The following is a 19,986-nucleotide window of genomic DNA, read 5'->3' on the forward strand; positions in this document are numbered from 1 at the left end:
TGATCGAAAAGTGAGCGAAGCCAAACTGTCATCATGGTACCAGGGCGGACCCCATCCACGAAGCCCCAAGGAACGACCTGCAACAGTCGGCCGGCATGACCTTCAAACCAGGTATGTCAATGGGAACGGATATCAAATATTTTATTTGTCCTCGAATCAAATCGAATAGTTTTAACTGAAATTAAATCAATAATAATTTCGGCAATATTTTTAAAAATAAAAAATAATTTGATTTTGATTTTGATAAATTGTTCGGTCCAAATTTAACCTAAAATTGTAGTCAAAATTGAATCCAACACCAAACCCGATATTGATCTCAACATCGAATCCAAAACTGAACCTAATATCTCTTAGTATCCTTTATATTTAGTTTAAATCCTAGATTTTTATCCCATTCAATTCGGATAAACATAGATCATGGATATGTAAATGACTATACGAACAAATCCCAGATGAGGTGGTTTGTTTTCTTCCTTCGATTCTTCTTCACGATCATTATTTTTATTTAACTTATTTGCTTTGATGTAGTTGGACTTGCTTTTAATTTGAGTTGTTGCGTTCGTTGGATGATTATATTATTATTTTGAAATTATTGAGTTTATTGAATGATTGTATTATTATTTTAAAATTATTGAGTTTGTTGGATGGTTATGTTATTATTTTTATATATATTTAATAGTTGAGTTGCTATGAATTATGTATAAATTATAGATGATATCTTTAATTTAGATACTTATGAAAATTTTGAAATGAATAAAAAAAATAAGCATGTTTCAATTTTTTGATTTCAATTTTGTGGATTTTTAGATAGTGTTATGATTTTTTTATTTCAAAAATTATTTAGTTTTAATTTTAATTTTGAAAAATGGTGGTGGATTTCGAGTTTGGTTTCAATTTTTCACTAACCATATTGAATCCATCCTGTTGACATCCTTAATTGAAATAATTTGATGCACTTACTATATAGTACTAACAATAATAATGTATTACATGTACTCTCTCATTTTTTTGCTTCCAGATCTATCTCTCTTTTTCTAAAATTTTTTTGATATATTTATATATTTTTCTCATTGTATAAATCTCTTACTTATCAATATATATTATTATATGTTTATTCATATATCTTTATTTTATATATCTCTTTTTAGTTAATATATTTTTATACTTTCTTATTTAATACTATTATCTAAATTATAAAAAAATTATAATTATTTTAATAATAATTTTTAAACCTCTAAACCTTCTTCGTTCCCTATCACCCTGCCCCCTAGGTGGGCACATCGTGGAGGTAGTGTCTTATTATTATTTTGAATAGAAAATACTCATCATGTCCTTCCACCCTGTTGTCCCAACAAAATTATATGGGGCGGACACTAGAGAAGAAAATATAGGACGGGCTTCCTATGTTACCTTGTTTCCCTTAGTTCTCATCCTAAAAAGGAAAACAAAAAATCAGGGATTTCTGCTAATGAAGTTATCAATTTCGTGAATTGAAAATCCAAAAAAGCAATTCTACCAAAAAAACAAAAAAAGCAAAACAAATAGTATATGGCATTTTTTTTATTATTCTAAAATATATTTTTTATCAGTATATATTATATGACAAAATAATATATACCATACAAATTAATCATTTAGCAACTCAATACATATATTTAGGTAAATCGATATATAATTTTCAGAAAATGATATGTACTAGTATATATAGTACATGGCTAGATGATATGCATTAGCAAATTAGTCATTTAGTAATTCAATAACATCTTTAAGTAAATTGATATACAGTTTTCAAAATATTATATTCATCCATACATACTATATTACTGGATGATATATATTTATCGACTTTCTTATATATACTACATAATTCTTAGATATACAATTAATCATGTTCCAATATACATCTTGAGATAAATTAGTACATAATTTTTAGAATATAGTATTTATTAATATCAGTATATTATATATATAATTGTAATTTTGTTTAATATAAATAATTATATGCACATTCTTTAGATATCATAAATTTTTAGACATAAAAATCTTGGAAAAGATAAAGAGATTTGAAAGAAGAAGAAAAAAACTCAGGAAGAAGAAGAAAAATATCACGAACGAAAGAAATAACCTGATGGGAGAGAGAACACATAGAGAGATCTGATAAGAAAAAAAAATGATACTATGTATAATTTATTTTTACTCTTTAGATACCATAAACTCATAGATATAAAAATCTTGAAAAAGGTAGAAAAATTTAGGGGGAGAGAAAAGAACTCAGAAAAAAAAAAATGCCACGAAAGTAAGAAAAAAATTGACGGGAAAGGGAGAAAATATGAAAAAATCTGATAAGAAAGAAAAATAATATCTTATATATATATATTTAACTTTTTTTTTTAAAAAATTATGAAACTAATAATTTCATTAGTAAAAAGGGTTACAGTTTTTTTTTTTTTCCGATAAGATGCGCACTAAAGGGGTTCCAAATTCCCCGTATGATTTTCGTTCCCCTTGTCTCATCCGAGCAGGCGGCAGCCGGGGAGAACGAACCTGCAGAAACATCCGAAACAAAAGCAAAGCACTAACCGACGATGAAACATGAATCAGTTGGGTCCCCACCGCACCACCTAACGCTCCTTTTGAAATAGTTTTCTTGGAAGCATGATTCCTCCATGGATGAGCATCCCATCTCCAAGCCGCTTATGAACCCACCAGCGGTCCCTTTCGCCCTCCCACTCCCCACCAATCATGGATCCATTCTGCTCTTCCACTCTCTACTCCTCCGCCCCTTCCCATCTCTTTCTGAGCACTCCCTTTGAAAGACTCCCTTCCCGATCCCCTACACCCTTCCGCCGTAAATCCGTTTTCGTCTTCGCCGGCACCTCCACCCGCCGGCCGTCCTCCTCCGTCCCCATGACCTTCGGCTTCGACACCCTCAAGGAGACCTTCTCCGTCGACGTCAGCAGCGCCGAGGGGCGGCCCCTCGACGTTCCCCTCATCGCCCCCTTCACCATCGCCTCCTCGCGGCTCGACGCCGTCGGGAACGTCGCCGTCCGGGTGGAGCTCCGCAACGGCTCCGTCGGCTGGGGGGAGGCCCCCGTGCTGCCCTCCGTCACCGCCGAGGACCAGCCCGCCGCCCTCGCAGCCGCCCGCGACGCCTGCCGTCTCCTCGTCCGCAGCCCGGCGACGACGCTCGGTGCCCTGCTCGCCGAGGTCGCCCGCGTCCTCCCCGACCATGAATTCGCTTCGGTAAACATGAGTTCTCTGCCATCTACTACTTTCGATGTGATATTTTATGTTATTGATCCGTATATACTCGATTAAAGGTTAGGGCTGGAGTTGAGATGGCACTGATCGATGCGGTTGCTAATAGCATTCGCATACCTCTGTGGAGATTGTTTGGTGGAGTATCGGATTCTATAACCACTGATATAACAGTTCAGTCTGCTCCTTACCCTTTGATCACTTTTTCAACTATTTTCCATCTTGATGTTATTATGTCTCAAGCATCTTGACCGAACATTGTAGATTCCAATTGTATCCCCAAATGAAGCTGCTGACTTGGCTGCGAAATATCGTAAACGAGGGTTCAGCACATTGAAGCTGAAGGTGGGGAAAGATTTGAATTCGGATATAGAAGTTCTAAAGGCCATAAGATCAGTTCATCCTGATTGCTATTTTATTTTGGATGCAAATGAAGGCTATACAGCTCAACAAGCAGTTGAAGTTCTTGATAAACTCCATGGTAGGTAGTTCTGACAACACAAATGGGTAAGCATGTGCATTTGCATGCATGCGTAGATGTGATTCTGGAGGCTGCTGCCTGCTTAGATAAAAGTGGTGTTTCTAGACTTGCCACTGGAAAATGTTTGATTTTTTTCGAAGTTCTTTTTCTTGTTTGACTTTACAGTGTGTTGATACAATGTATTATGCTGCTGTTATATTTTTAATCTTTGAGCACCAACTGATCTAACCAAAAGTTACCTTCTTGTCTGTTTTAATTCCAGAAATGGGGGTTGTTCCTATTCTATTTGAGCAACCAGTTCACAGAGATGACTGGGAGGGTCTCCATCATGTTAGTCATGTTGCAAAGGACAAATACGGCATATCTGTCGCTGCAGATGAAAGTTGTAGGAGTTTGCATGATGCACAGAGAATCATACAAGGAAATCTTGCTCATGTCATCAATATTAAGCTGGCCAAACTTGGGGTTCTTGGGTCTCTTGAGATAATTGATGTTGCAAGAAGAGCAGGTCTTGCACTTATGATTGGTGGTATGGTTGAAACAAGACTTGCCATGGGCTTTGCTGGTCATCTGGCTGCTGGCCTTGGTTGTTTCAGGTAAACCTATTCTATTGTCTATCTTCTTTTCTCGGAGAGGGTGAAATGTTTAAATATCTTCATGCAGTTTTCTTAGTTGAGATATCATGTTGTGATGTCATGTTATACACTCAATTGTACCTTGATTGTATATATAATGCAGTTTTGTTGATCTTGACACGCCTCTTCTTTTGTCTGAGGATCCAGTAATTGGTGGATATGAAGGTATATTCTTTCAGCCTCGAATCATCCTAAAATTTTATCCAGCCTAACAGCTCCCATGGGCCTTTATCCTCTTTCATTTCTTTCTGTACATACAGTGGGAAAACTCTGTGATCTGTAAGTCTTATAATACAATTAAACATTGATTATGCATTACCTTTTTCATTTGATTAGTTTCTGGTGCTGTCTACAAGTTCACGAATGCCAGGGGCCATGGTGGTTTTCTTCATTGGGAGAACATCGCTTGGTGAGTCATATTTCTACTTTCGAATGATAAACTGATTTCATGTTATGGAACTTCATTGAGATAGTTTACTTTGTGCTGCAGCTTCCATACCATAAATATCATTTATGTTTGAGGATGTAAAGCTGCTTGTTTCTTGCTTCCTTATCTTAGTACAGTCAATAAATTATAGTTTCAAATGTTTAATCTAGAGAAATGTTGCAGCTAATTGCACAATGGAACCAAATTGAGTTAATATCTAGGAAATAATAACTTGAAGTCTGTGTTGCTGTTTGTGGGAAAAGAATTCATTGCTGGGTATCTTATTTACCTTACATAACAAAATAAAATACGACTCTCTGGTCAGGAAAAGAGATTATGCTTGCAATCTGAAGTCTTTGTGGATTGGATAACGTATTGATTGAGGACTCCAGATAGGGAAAAGAAACATACTAAATAGGAGCTTGTTGGGAGCTTAAACTTTAGCTATTTACAATCATGATAAGATTGATTTTATTGGTTATTATTCATCGAAAAGGCACTTCCCGAGGAGGAAAGTAAATGATGCAGTGTGATGATAGGCAGATGGTGTGAACTTTATTGGTTATCATATAGCTACATGTGAGGCTTGGCCAAGTCAACTCGATCTGGCCTGGCTGGGCTGTGACAGCCTAGCTGTAGCGAGAGGCAGGGCTTTGCGAGTCTGCCGGAACCCTCACCTCCTTTCATCTCCCAGGTATCACTGCTAACGAGTAGTTTTCCACCGCCAAATAGGGAAGGCGAGCATGAGAAGATCGTAGAAAATCGTTGGCCCTCTCCCTATTTCGTTCCCTCTTCCTTTCTTTCTATTTCTTTTCCTTTTCCCTGTTTCCATGGCTGGCATCCTGATCTCCTCCTTTCTCCTCTATCTCTCTCTCTCTCCCCCAGGTTTCTGCCATCTCCCTGTTCCTTTCGTGCAGCAGCAACCTTTCCTGTGGCACTCGGTGTGGCGACTAGCGACGTCCCTTGTTTTCTCTACCAGAATCCAAGCGAATAGGGTCTTCTTCTTCCCCTATTTTTGAGGTAAGTGGGCCTCCCTTCTTCCTTCTCTTTCCACCCTTTAGACACCCCCTCACTGGCGGCTCATGAAGCTCCGTGGTTGACGGATCCATCGTCCACCGACAATTGGCCTGAGACCAAGTCCCCCGACCCCTGCCACCATGGCTTCGATCAGAGCTTCCCCTGTTGTTAGAGACCGAGCTTTGGGCGGCCTCATTTTGCCGGTTTTTCTTCCGATTGACCACCACTCTTGCCGTCAGCATCCTCGCCGGTCTCGCCGTCTGAGCAAACTCCCCTTGCAACAGCTTTTGGATGGCTGAGACTTCTGTCTATGGGCATTGGACATCCTCAGCACCCCCCCGCCTTTGTATTTTCTCCCTTGGGACCACTCAAGCCGTCTGCCGCAGTTTCCATCACTGCTGGCAGCTCCTCTCTTGAGCGCTAGAGATTGATGGTTTAAGCCTCCGCCTACCCTGTGGTAGCGCCATGGGTTGCAGAGAAGAAAGGTCTTTGGTCACTCCCTCTCATTTTCCTTGCGTTTCCCTCTCTTCCTTCTCTTGATGCTATCACCTTGATCTAGACCCAATGGATGGAGTCTCCACTTAGATCAGATCATTGCATCAACCTTGTGGGCTTCTACTTAGATCGGACCATTTTATAGGTGCCGAATACTGCAACCTGGCGAGTCTTGTTCTCACGGACTTTTGTCTCTAATTTTGGCGATATTAATTTTGTAGGTGATCTAGCATTCGGGCAGGAAACATTCTAGCATTGGTCTACTAGGACTTTATATTTCAGTGAATTCTAAAGAGTCTTCATTTGGTTTTAGATAAATTGATCTAAATTAATGAGAATTTGCATACTTAGGATTTAGAGTCAATTTCAGATTAGACACCCTAAATGATGATAATTATTAATATCAGGGCTTATTGGAAATTTTAGGTTATATTTGCTTTGGTAGGCATCTTTGGCTGGTGCTCAGATTAGGTAAGAATTCCTCTTGCATGTTCTCGTGTTAGTTAAAATTATAAGTATGTTTTGTATCAATTATTTTATTGCATGCATTATGATAGGATTACATTTAATAGCTTAATTTGATTAAATGGATTAAAATATAGCATGAGATAGAGATTAATTAAAAAAGGATATCGAAGTACCTACATTTGTTGTGGATAGCCAGTCATGAGTAGGAACATGGTACATGAGTAACTAGCCACAGGCAAGAATGTGGTACGTGAATAGCCAATCACATGCAAGAATGTGATGTGCGAATAGCTGGCTATGGGTAGGAATGTGGTATCGTAGTCATGGGTAGGAACATAGTACATGAGTAGTCAGGGAAGTAACGTGATATGATTCACCAGTCACAAGCAAGAGCATGGCGTGCCTAATCCAATGCTGAAAAGATGATTAGATACTTTGGCATTGTCATTGAGTCTCACTTGGAATAATTGATGAAAAGATATTAAACTGAAAATACAGCTGAGATAATGACTATTTTTAGTATATTTTAATGCATATTTGGTTTATTAGATGGCAACCATATTTTGATTTTTGCTCATTTGATGATATATAGATGTCATGACTTTATGCTCAATAATGTCAATAGCTATATTAAATATTTTGCATATATTATTGCATTATGTATATTGGTGTATCTGCATAGGGAATTTCTTATTGAGCTAGTGGGTTCATATCTGTCTCTTTATTTTTTTCCTTTCCGAGCATCAAGACTCTTAGCTCCTGGCTGAAGTTGGGTTTGCTAGAGAGAGATAAGAGAAGAAATAGATGTATCTGATGCCACTGGATCAATATGTTGTTGAAATCTTTATGATTATTGAGTTCAATGGTTCTATTCTAGAATGAGATTTATGTTGTGAAAAATGCCCAGCAGGCCTAACATATTCTCTTAGAGCTTCGCCCTAAGGAGCGTGCGGCTATGTCACATGGCCGACCTTAGGTGTTGGATACTATCTCTATTTTGAATTCATCCTATATTTTCATGTTGTTGTCAAGGGAGGTTCTGCTCATAACAAAACAGTGGTATTGTCTCAGAATTTGATGTATGATGTTCTCTAATAGATTAAACTTGTCCAGTTAGGGTGCTTTCTGGAAACCAATAAGTCATAAATGTCAACCGGACACAACAAGAAAATAGGCAATGTTTACTAAGAAGATTCCAGTGGTGATTGAGAATAAACCGCTAGCGAACTTGCGATACTGTTGAAGCAGAAACTGATGATAACTTAGGATGTATTTGGTTAGCGGTTAAAAAAATATATTTTTTTATTTTTTGATTTTTAAAAAATAAAAATTAAAAAGTAATATTTGGTAACATCATAAAAAGTAAAAAGTAAAAATCAAAATAATTACTTTATATGCAAAGTAAAATTTTTTTACTTTCTAAAACTTGTTTTTCTGATTTTTTTACTACCAATCCTTCTCTCTCGTCGAACTCTTCACCTCCTCATTTCCTTCTCCCTCCCTTCCTGAACCATTTTCCCTCGTTGAGCTCTTCACTTGCCGTCCCCAAATATTGCTTTTTGCTTTATAACAACATAGTTACCAAATATATTTTTTATTTTTTTATTTTTACTCAATAATAAAAATAAAAAAAATAAATTTTTTTTTTTAAAAATCAAAAATCAAAAAGTGTAACCAAATGCATCCTTACTTTAGCTGTTTAATTCAGCTCAGAAATCATGTAAAAGATGTTGATCTGAGTTTCTAAATTGAGTTTTCAATGGTCAATGTCCTGATCCACATAAAGGTGATTTTTTTAATAGTTGGTCTAGTTTTTGAGAGTAACTGGAATATGTTATTATCTTTTTCATGTCCAAGGAATAGTATAAACTCAGGTTCCATAAAATAAGGAAATAATTTGGTCCACCAGTGATGTGTGGATTGTTTTACTTATTCTAAGGCGTGCCTAGTGGGCCTAATGCACAGGGGACAGTAAAGATAATGGTTGAGAGAAGACGAGGAGAAGGCAGAAAATAGGCAAGAATGCAGCCATTTCATGTGTTTCACTGTTTCTTATGGTTGGCCCGCATAGAATGGATTTCATGTCGAACTAGAATTGCTTGTTCATGAGTAACAATAAACAACTGCAATGTTTACTTCAGAGAAGCCATGGCATGAGCATGACCTTTCTGTCCTGGGATACCATAATGTGTGCAGTTTTAAATATGGCCAGTTATTCAAATTCTTAGATTTTCTTTTTCCTGATTTCAAGAGTCCATTGCAACAAAATCAAACCCTAGTTTACTATTCCCTACTCTTAGCCCAAGACATCCCTAAACTACATAAAGCAGCTTAATTTCCCAACCTTCAATTCTCAAAATAACCTTTTCGAGTAACTCTGCTAAAGATTTGAAGTGTTCCTAAAACATGCTGGACTTCTATAGATGGGATTCTAATGGTACATAGCAACAAATCTGCTCATGCTGACTTTGAAGACGTGAGGGAAAATCTGATTTAGCAAGACAAAGTATTCAGGAGATACTTCAAAACCAAAAGGTGAAAGTGCGATACAATGCATCAGAAAAAAGGTTAAAGATGGTTTAATTATTCTCAGATCTTCATTATGTTTAAATTTTAATTAAATTATTCCAAATCTGAAATCTTTAGCAGCCACGTACAATGTGCGTTCATTATACCTAGTATGGCATAAAAGTCCTAACAAGAATCCACTTTTCCATTTCACTCAACCCAAGTTTGCTATTGGATTTCACAGAAAACTGAATTTCAACTTCTTGTGACCTTACCATCAAACGTCCAATATCGTTATTCCCATACCTCCTGTCACTTTACTATCAGAGTTTCCAGTTTGCCACCATGTTCTGTTATAGTTGCCAGTCTGATCCAGTAATCAAAGTTTTTATAGCGAGTGTATCCTTGATGAACATTTCACTGGGACAAGTGATCTACATAAATTCCTAGATTGGATCACCTTGCCATAGAATTACATGACATGCTTGGTCAGATGGATTCTGCTTGACTGAAAAAAAAGCCTACAGACCAAGTTCACATACAGTGGATAACTGGAGAAAATCACTGAGATTGTTGATAGTGGACCATGATGAAAAATGAACAAGTAGAACTTCATGTTTGAAGCCAAAGAAAGAGACTTGCCTATGTTGGATCCATGTTTCCTGCAGTTCTTTAAATATAGATTATTTTCCTAGCTATCTGACTTTTTGCATATCACCACCACTCAGGTTTGAACCTGAGAACTCTCACCTGGATAGGAAGGTACCGACCAGCTGAGCTAACAACTCTTGGTATATTTAATGAAAGCAAATAGTGTTTAATGTTTCCTTCTTATCTGAACTTTTCTTGATGCTCATTAAGTGATGGTAAACATCAGTGTCCCAGTATTGTCAAATCCATTATTCGCAACATTCTGATCACATTTAATTACCATTAACATGTTTTCATCTCAACATGACATGGCTTCAAGTCCATTATGTGAGAAAATTGGCTCAAGGGGCTTGCATTTAATGACTGTAGATTTTAGAGCAATTTTGATAAAGACTATATAACTCTGCAATAGTTGCAGTAGATTTAAATTGCTGATAAGCAACACCTGGATGGTAATTTCTTCTCTTTAACTTTTTGTTTTATCTGAACAGAAGTTGTCATTGATTACCTTCATGAATGATGGTGGCAGTTATAGCCTCCCCCATTCTTCTGACGTTTGAGTCATCGAGTGAGGTGTGGTCATTGGTCTCATATAAATTTTTCCCTTCAGCGATCAAATAAAAGGTAAGGAAGCAAGTATTGCAGGATCGGAAGCACTTGTATCTGCTCTTTTATAAATGTAACCTCATGGACGTATTCTTGTTCCAAAATGTTTACCGAGCCCAAACTAGGATAGGACGTAGAAATCTAGTTTATGAGCATAGCATGTAGTGGGCTCTTTTGTTGTTCATCTTGGATCTCAGCTACGGGGTCCACGAACTTGTGAGAATCTTTGATGCACCAGCTGACTTGTACGAGATAATCGACAGCAATAAAATCACAAACTTGTGTCTGTTTTCTAGGTGGTTTCTGAAAATCTACCTGACTTGCGAGCAAATGCATTCTTATGTCTCAATTTTATTTCACTGGAAGATGAGTAAGGTGTCGAAAGTTTGAAATTGATCGGTCACTTACATGAATCCCTCTAGAATTGTTTTTGAAGGTTACACTTCTTCTAATGAGACCTGATGAGTCTCATTAGCATTGTGGAAGTCAATAAATTAACATGTTTAATTGGTAACAATCGCATGCTACATGCATAACTTTCAAGTGAACGGCAATATTTCAGGTGCAGTCTTGGGCAGAAACTGAGATTTGTTTTGAAATTGTTAAAAGTGTTGTCTACTTTTTGCAGTAAAGTAAAATTTTTGTAATCTTTTTAATGTTTAGGGTATCTTTGGTTGCAAGGGAACATGTGGAAAAGGAAAAAGAAAAAAAAAACGGAATTATTTTTATAAAAAAAAAATTCCTGAAGCACAGTAATAGTTTTTCTAAGTAAAAAATTTTTCCACGTAATTTTGCTTGTAACCAAGCATCCATTTACGGAAAAAGCAAACGTTTTACAGCAGGAATGTCACTGGTGGATGCAGTTGGTGCTAGATCAAAGGCTCACATGATGGCTATCAGGTGAGTCCGAGAGGAGTTTGCTGCAGCTTTTTGTGAGGTATATGGTTCTTGATTAGCTATTTTTATAGTTATATAGCGAAGAATTTGCTGCTCGGGCTTGATTAATGCGAGAACTATCTGCAACTTTCCAACTCTTCTCATTTTTTCTGACACCATGACATCCAACTACATAACTCTTTTCTTGCTTATCTCTGCTTTGTCATTTCTGTTTCTCAGCTCCGAAACAGTGACATTCATCCAGTTTTCAAGTAGATAGATGTTGGTATGAGTGGTAAGCTCTGTTCCAACGGTAGGGAAATAACAGTACGGCAACCTAATGTCTTTCTGTTCGCCCAAAAAAAAAAAAACTTATGTCTTTCTGAGTCAAGATAAGAAAAAGTGGAATACGGGTGGTCATTTTATATGGAATAGTTATTCCAATAGTTTCTTCTTCTGCTTAGCTATTTTTTCTTATTTTTCGGTTGGAATAACTCTAGGATGAAGGGTTTTTCTTTTTTCCCATGAAAAATAGCTGGACAGCAATAAAGAAGGCCTTATTCCAGCTCTCCTTTTGGAATATTATTTCTATACATAAGCAGGTTTCACTAGAATAACTACACCACTCTTATTCCAAATTTTTGAAACTAACGGGGCTTTTTCCAGACCTTGTTTCTACTTTATTCCTGAACCAAATGCAGCCATATGTGATCCCGCACCTATTTCAGAATTTCTTTCGCTTCAGCATCCTGGCCGTCTGTCTGCCTTATGCACGTTCGAGGCTTGTATTTGATGCAAACCTCTCTCTCTCTCTCTCTCTCTCAGGAACTGGTAGGGCTATTCTCCCCCCTGTGCTCAAGCGAGTGTGGGCTTTTTTCCTTGTTTGCCCCGCCATCCGAACCAAATGCAGTGGCTCTTTGATGCAGAGCTCAATTGTCCATTTCAAATGGTTTTGGGCTGGAGCATAATCCTTGCTTGGTCCTTGGAAAATCTGTGAGAACAAAGTTAGATGTTTTGGCTTTCGTTAATGTTTTCTTTTTTAGGTTAAAACTTGTTTGTTTAGGACTAATTTGATTCATCGGAAGAATTTTTTTCTATAGAATGTTATTCTGGAGAAGCTGATTTCTGAAAATATGATATCCGAGAAAGTGGTTTTAGCATATTTGATTTATCATAGAAGATGACTTGTTTTAAAGTGACTTATATTTGGTTAAGCATATGTTTTTTAGAAAAGCTATATAAAATATTTATTATATTTTTAATACAAAAAAAGTCATATCCTATTCTTGATTGTTTGTGAATAAAAAATTATGATGGTTAAGGATAAAAAATTATGATTGTTTGCAAATTAATCATATATATATTTTTATTAATTTTATTGTAGACATGGCAGCTATAGATATGGGAGGCTATACACCAGTCTAGGAGGACTGTTGATTATTTAGATTCTCGATCTCGACAGATAATGATAACAAAAAATATTATTTATTAAATTTTTATATATACTGTTATATATGGACTAATAAATTTTTAAACTGTATAGACGGATTATACGGAATATCTCATATCGCAGCACGATGAGGATCCATCCTCTCAGCCCATCTTTGACCTCGAGGGATGGCTCAGGGCCACCGGAGGGATAAATAGGAGTCGGATCATAGGATTCGGCCATAGCTTCAATGCTCCACCAGCTTGAGGATCTTTATTGATGTCCTACTTTCAGGGCTCGATGACCCAAATATGGGCTAACGCACATGTGAAGGAGATTATGCAGAGGCTTTAAAGCTAGCGATCTGAGAGTTTCCGAGATGCTGTCCACGATACAGTCATTGAGATTCTTCGGAATCTACATCTGTGCGATCAGCTGAGCTCGTTATCATAGCCATTACAGCAGGTAAGTCTATTAATAATTTTTTTTACTTGTTTTAAATTTTTATATTTAGAAGCTTGACATGTTTAGGCCCGAGTCTAGAAAGGAGATATAGAGGATAAAAATTCAATCTAACCATCCAAACAATAGGCCGGGAGTGTCTATAGTTTCGTATCATTGAATGAAATATGTAGAAATAATTTATTTGAGAATCAGAGTAGTATATCAAAATATACGTCTCCATATCAATATATATGCTTTCGTATCGAAACTTATTAATAATATTTTATTTTTTTTTGTTACAAAATGTTAGAACATCCGACTCTTATCCATCAATTACTGGAGAGGACATACAAGAGTAGAAGGAGGATAAAGGAGGACGAGGAGGAGGATCGTATATAATTTTTTTTTGATATCTGTGCACTTTTGATATTTATAAAGCAGTATTTGTATGTAAAATTATATAATTTATATTTTTAATATACTATAATTAATTTTATATTTATGGTTGTGTTACATAATTATTATCTTATTTATAACAGATTTTAAAAAATATTATTGCTTGTTACTATGATTAAAGTAGGTTTCAAAATATTTAATTATAAATTTTTTAAAAAAATTAAAAACTATTAGCGACGGTATTATAATGCAAACTACCATCATTAATAATTTTTTAAATTTTAATTAAAAAAAATAAAAAATTATTAGCGATGGCAGTAGCGGTGAAATCGCCGTCGCTAATAGTCTTTTAACTATTTAATTAAGAAAAAAATTAAAATTATTAATGATGAAACTTTATTGCTAATATCATCGCTAATTATCTTTATTAGCGACGGTAGATTTACCGTCGCTAATAATGGTAATTAGTGATAAAGTTATTTCCATCAGATTTTTTGCGATGGCAAACTGACTATTAACGACAGTAATTAGCTGTCGCTAATAGTCTTTTTTCTTGTAGTGAATTAGCATCCAGAAAAAGAAGAAAAAATATTGCAGTAGAAAAAAGAAAGCTTAGAAACAAGAAGAGAAGGCTCTTGGATGGTTTCTAGGGTTAGGTCCCTAGAGAGTCTTTTTACAGCTAACCAATATGATCATTTGTAACCATTTTATGATCGTTAGGACTTTTATTGACCCATTAAGATCTTTAATAAGGAGCCCAATGGTCAAAATCTTTAATATAGAGTCCAACAGTTATAAAATAAAAATGAGATTAAATATATATGATCGTTGGTAATTAAGAATCCAACGATAAAAAATTAAAATTATGATAATGAAGAATTAAAATATTTAGATGATAAAATTAAAATATTTGAAGGGGTATTATAGAAAAATTTTGAGTTTTTTTGTGGGCTTAATCTAAGGACTAATTTAGTTTATGGGAAGTGGAGAGGGGAACGCAATTTCTGAGAAATGAGAGGTCGGAGAAGAGAGAATGAAAAAAAGCTCTTTTCATAGGAAGATATTTTTCATATTTTACAGAAAGTATAAGCCCATGAAAGAAGTGGGTTTGGATGGAATGGGAATCGATAATTTTTTTTTCTTTTCAAAAATATTCTTTAAATATTATTCTTATAAATACTAATATAATAGTATATTAATATTATACTAATATTTATATTTAATATAATATAATACTTATATTAATAAAAATATTATAATATTTATAATATATTAATATTATTTAAATATTTATATTAATATAATATTAATATTATATCAATATCAATATTAATAGATTTGTTATGTTAAAATATTAATATTATAGTAATATTTATACAAATTTTCGGAGCAAAAATTTATGATCTTATATCTTTTAAGAGGACAGTAGGTATTTACATGATTTTTTTAGAAAAATGGATGTTTTTTTTTATTCAAATAGATGATCACCCCAATCTAGTGTGAGTACAGCTTAATAAATCAAAGTACAAAATATCATGCAAGGCTTTTGAGCAATCATCATCTCGACGTTATGTCCAATCTCCAGTGTGGTTGGCAACAAAGGAAGCAACCCTATCTACAGTGCTATTTGAATAGCCATCAAGGTGGAATGACTAAGAGACCTTCAGATGTCATAGAGCAGTGGATGAACTTCGAGATGCTTCACCTCATTCCTGATCCAGCCAATGACTGTAGCTAAGTCATCCTCAATGAAAATCCTCTCCATCTGCAGCTCATGTCGTGCACAGATGATGTCTGCTCCGACGGCATGGAGCTCCGTTCCAGAGACTGGCGGCTCAAAAAGAGGTAAGCCCTCAGCAGCTAGCAGCCTGGCATCCGGGCCTCAATGATGTAGCCTATACCACCTCTGCTATCAAAATTGATCTCGACAAATTTCAAGAGGGGTTTTTAGGAAATCAAAAGAATCCTCCGGGTTGCTATACGTAGCAAGGGAGTTTCAGAAACTTGAGACGATAAGGGACTAACCAGTAGCATCAAACCGACTGTACTCTTTAGTGAGACAGTAGACTCTCTCCAACATCCAATATGCAAGCACAACCTCGACATTGAAGACCAAATTATTCCTAGATAGCTAAATCTGAAAGGCGATGCATGTCATCTTACCACCTGAGGGCTGGCCCTCTATCATACTTCAATGGATTACATCTAAGAAGAAAAGTCAGAAGTCATTAGTTGTCCCCCAAGACTAGCCACTCACCATCCCTTAGAAAGAGGAAAATAGATATTTAATCAAATATAAATAATTTTGAAATAAATTATTTTTTTATTATTATCAAAACTATATTTTTAAATATTATATTTTCAAAAAATAACTTCTTTGAGAGTAATATTTTAGAAAAAAAAAAAAATCACAAACCAAACGAATCGTGAGATGTTTGGTGGTGCGGATGGTGACTTTGACGATACTAGTGAGGATTCATCAGGTCTAGTATTTATTTCTTCACTAGAGATGCCTTTCTATTTAAAATACAAAAAAAAAAAAGGAAAGAAAGAGAGATGCCTTCGTGTTCCTGGTTGGATGTATATCTTTAACTACCGATGGCGATGATTCCTTCAAAGTCCTCTATTTTCCTTGAGGCATAACATGCAATTTATTATATGCTCATCAACCTTCTATAAATGCTGGGCATCTCGTTAGCTGGATATTTATTGTATGGCGCCAAGGTGACCAGATATCCGGTCGCATGGGACGGTAAATACGTTCGGTACTTGCATCGTTATCAGATTACGGTTCATCCATTGAATCGGAAACTGCCAGTCCACACCTGGGTAGACGGAAAGGTGGAATGCAGCCTACGGCCCTGTGACACCAGAGAAAATATTCGTTGCAACAGAGATATCACGTCAAACTTACCACAAGCCATTTTCGATTTTTAATGGGATTGTGACAACTTTTACATGATATCACCGTTGCAACAACGAATATTTTCTCGTGACACCAAGTGGAGTAACCCGTCCGAATTACTAAATCGAGCACATGAGAGCAACGTGTGTGGCTGGGAACCTATCTGATTATTTCTTTACCATCTAATATAGTTAATGAAAGGAGTCTACAATCTAGAGTGGATTATGTTTGCTTGTGGATGTGTGCCTCCTTTCTAAACTCGCCAATAAGACAAGATTTTATGGATTTAGAATTTCTATTCTAAAAAAAATTAACGAAATGGATAGGTTGGATTACCATGTCAATTATATAGTTTAAAGAGCTTTTTTTTATAAAAAAAAGGAAAGAAAAGAAAATTGATGCTACGTTACTAGAGTCTCAAATAGAGTTATAATTAATTGAATTGTGAATTATGGAACGAGACAAAGGTTTTGATTCTCAGGAAAACACGTCGCTGTGGAAACGGGAAAGGTTAAAAAAAAAAAAAAAAAGAGGCCATTATCCATCCTTTTCGTGCTAGCTTATGGAAATTGCTAATTACAGCTTTGCTCTAAAATATCCTCTTGTCTATCTGTCCAGACTAATTTGATGGCAGAGTCCTGCATGATTGATTTCTCTCTCCCTTTATAACTATATTGCTGCTTCGTTTCTGTGCATTTTTATGATTGAATTTCCATTTTGATAGAGCTAATACAATCAAAGAGAGGGAAATGCCTTCATTAGAATCCTAGTGCTTTTAAGAACGACAGATTTAATAGGTATTCCACACCTGGGCAATATAGAAAAAGCAAGAATGACTTCTAATACACCGGAATATTCAGAGTGGACTCTTGAGGGATTTGAGAAATATCAAGAGTTCTGATCCATAAGGTGTTCGCAAAATCTAATGCACTTATAAAAGAACAAGGTTAGCAATATTTTCATTTTTGATCATGAACATAGGGAAGTCTATTTGAGATCGGAAGTATCAAAACTTTCTTTTTCCTTCCTTTTTTTTTTCCTTGAATACCAGGCCAGGAAGAATCCCGGAAGGCTCAAATCCAAGCTAATGAAGCCAAACAACAGTTACTTCACCAATTGCACTGTTTTCTTTTTTTTTTTTAAAAAAAAAGAAAAAGATTAGACAAAGGCCAGTCAATTCATTGGTGACTGCATTAGTTACTGTCCTATTAAACATTATTGCAGCGATGCTTTTACTTTACATGCATAAGAAAATCTCTTAGCAAGGATTTAGAGTTTTTTCTTGGATTTAAAATAGTGAGGATGGAAGGATGAAATTGGTCACTGGTGTAATGGATAAGCGAAGGTAAATGAATGGCATGAAAGAACGCATTATTACTCGATGGAATAAACATCTGTACTATCTTTCTGTAAAACGATTAGAATTTCTTGTAATATATTTGAACAAATGATTAAACAACATTTCTTTGAGCAAAATATGATAAATGTTTTATGCAGTCAAGAAATATTTTTTTAAAAAAAATTACGTTATTTAAATTAGGGCATGCAACTGAGCCATTCTACAGCCAAAGATCAGGTGGCACAGGTTTGGCTGGAGCTCATGCTGAGATTAACATAAATTGCTCAAACTTGATTAGGTTGAGTTTTGGGTGGAGCTTCAGTTTTGAAAGAACTTATTATCATCCTCTTTGATATATAAATCTTGATTTGAACGGAAGAATTTGTACCAGTATCTCTGTTTTAATTAGTATAGATTTGATTCACACTCCACATTTAAGAAATATTTACCATCTTATTCGAGCTCCTTTTCTACCTGAGCCGAGCTCAAATGCGCCTGAATCAAGGTGATCCCTAACTGCTCAAGAGCAGTTTGTCCTTTTTTATCAAATATGATGTTAGTTAAGATCTTATAACAGAGTTAGTCAAAGAAATAGATTTAATACCTCAAGAACAACACCAGCACTGGTGATTATTTAAGACATTCCATACTAAGCATACACGGGACAAGCCCTCCTCACGAACCCCGGAACTGACAATAAGAAGGCGAGAGCTATCCATAAAGCACCCACTAAGACATGGCAGTTGCTAACACTGCCAACACTCTGTTACAATATAGTCTGCATCAATAACCGAGCCTCAACTCTCGAGAGAGCGAGAGAGACTCCACCAAATCAACATTTTGGGATCGAGACACCGCAGGCACTGATCATCTTCCGAGCGTTGCTAGAGTTGACGTAGCCACTGAAGCTGGGATTCTTCTTGTACTGGCACAAGCAGGGCTTCTGTGACTTGAGCTTAGCACAGCAAGCGGAGCTTGGTGGAGACCCGTTCAGGATCGACGACGCGCATGCGCTCAGCGAGCTGGGATTGCATGTCACCGACACGGCGGTCGGAGCCTGGCTCAGCAAGAGGCCAAAGAGCAGCACCATGGATAGGAAGAGGAAGGATGCCTTCATCTTTAGACACTGGAAAGAGAGAGGCACAAGAGGAGAATGGGTAGTAGGAGAAGGGACGAGCCCTCTATTTATGGAGAACCATTTGGAACTGGTCCGGTCTAGGATAAGAGGGAGCCTTAATTGTTAGATTTTGACTTGGATAACGGGGAGGTTCTTGTGGAGGCTTGAGTTGTAAGGGAAAATTTCAAATGAGTTCACTAGATGGACATCTGTCAGCAGAAACCAGGTCCTGTTTACTTTTGGAACAGTTGTCAGCTGAAGAGTGAGTGGGACATTCTTTGTTGGAGTCGTTGATCTCACGACTTTGGTTCTTGGAAGGTTCAATAATAATGGCAGTCAATCAAGTAGGCTGGGCAGATCTCAGTTGCATGGTGAGCATGGGGTTAGATGCTTGAATTAATCTTTTGTTTCCTCGTGCCTTGACCTTTTCTTTTCTTTTTTTTTTTTAAAAAAAAAGGGAGGCTGAGGGCCTCCCAGCTTTATTCAAAGAACTCAAGAATATTTACAGTCTATGTACAAAGGTTTAGATCTCAGAGAGAAGGAAATTTACCAAGTTATAGCGAGCATATTGGTCTCAAATGTGTGGCACAGTGATAGGAACTCCTCAGCACTGATTCAACCTTTGAAAGATCTTCAACCAGTCCATTCTGTTTGAGTTAAGGCTCATTCCCAGGCAGCAGAGATTTCAGACGCTCCCAAAATTGGTGAACTTCAGAATTTTTTTGAAAGCCAAGGCGGTCCCAAGCCTGAAATGAATGCAGAATCTTCAGCAAAACTGAAAAAACAGAGGCCCGTTGCTTGGTAAAAATTCTCCTATTTCTCTCTTGCCATATACATGCCAACAGAGCGCAATCGCAAGCTGATCCCAGGTTCTTCTATCTAATTTCTGAATCTTCTTTGTTCTCCATGAAGTCCATAAGTCTTGGAAATTATC

At 36.3% G+C, this 19,986-nt stretch overlaps 2 protein-coding genes across 6 annotated transcripts; one reads left to right on the top strand and one right to left on the bottom strand.

The window, feature by feature from the left end:
- Positions 1–2,517: 2,517 nt before the first annotated feature.
- LOC105041267 (L-Ala-D/L-amino acid epimerase) lies at positions 2,518–10,832 on the top strand. 5 transcript variants are annotated; one of them, XR_831363.4, is made up of 9 exons: positions 2,518–3,243; positions 3,321–3,431; positions 3,523–3,739; positions 4,002–4,335; positions 4,478–4,539; positions 4,711–4,783; positions 5,687–5,821; positions 6,740–6,784; positions 10,432–10,832. XR_831363.4 is itself a non-coding variant. In XM_010918153.4 (8 exons), the coding sequence occupies exons 1-7, from the start codon at positions 2,743–2,745 to the stop codon at positions 5,793–5,795; spliced, it is 1,407 nt and encodes a 468-aa protein (XP_010916455.1). In that variant the 5' UTR covers positions 2,518–2,742; the 3' UTR covers positions 5,796–5,821; positions 10,432–10,832. The 5 variants fall into 5 exon arrangements, 4 of the variants coding, with proteins under 4 accessions (XP_010916455.1, XP_073110313.1, XP_073110315.1 ...); XM_010918153.4 differs by lacking the exon at positions 6,740–6,784; XM_073254212.1 differs by lacking the exon at positions 5,687–5,821 and having other exon boundaries at positions 2,519–3,243.
- Positions 10,833–18,514: 7,682 nt separating this feature from the next.
- On the bottom strand, positions 18,515–19,099 carry LOC109505632 (non-specific lipid-transfer protein 2). The gene has a single exon (XM_019849157.3). It carries the CDS (start codon positions 19,050–19,052, stop codon positions 18,768–18,770), a length of 285 nt encoding a protein of 94 aa, XP_019704716.1. The 5' UTR covers positions 19,053–19,099; the 3' UTR covers positions 18,515–18,767.
- Positions 19,100–19,986: the final 887 nt, after the last annotated feature.

This window comes from Elaeis guineensis, chromosome 3, assembly GCF_000442705.2.
Source record: "Elaeis guineensis isolate ETL-2024a chromosome 3, EG11, whole genome shotgun sequence".
NCBI classification, from domain to species: Eukaryota; Viridiplantae; Streptophyta; class Magnoliopsida; order Arecales; family Arecaceae; genus Elaeis; species Elaeis guineensis.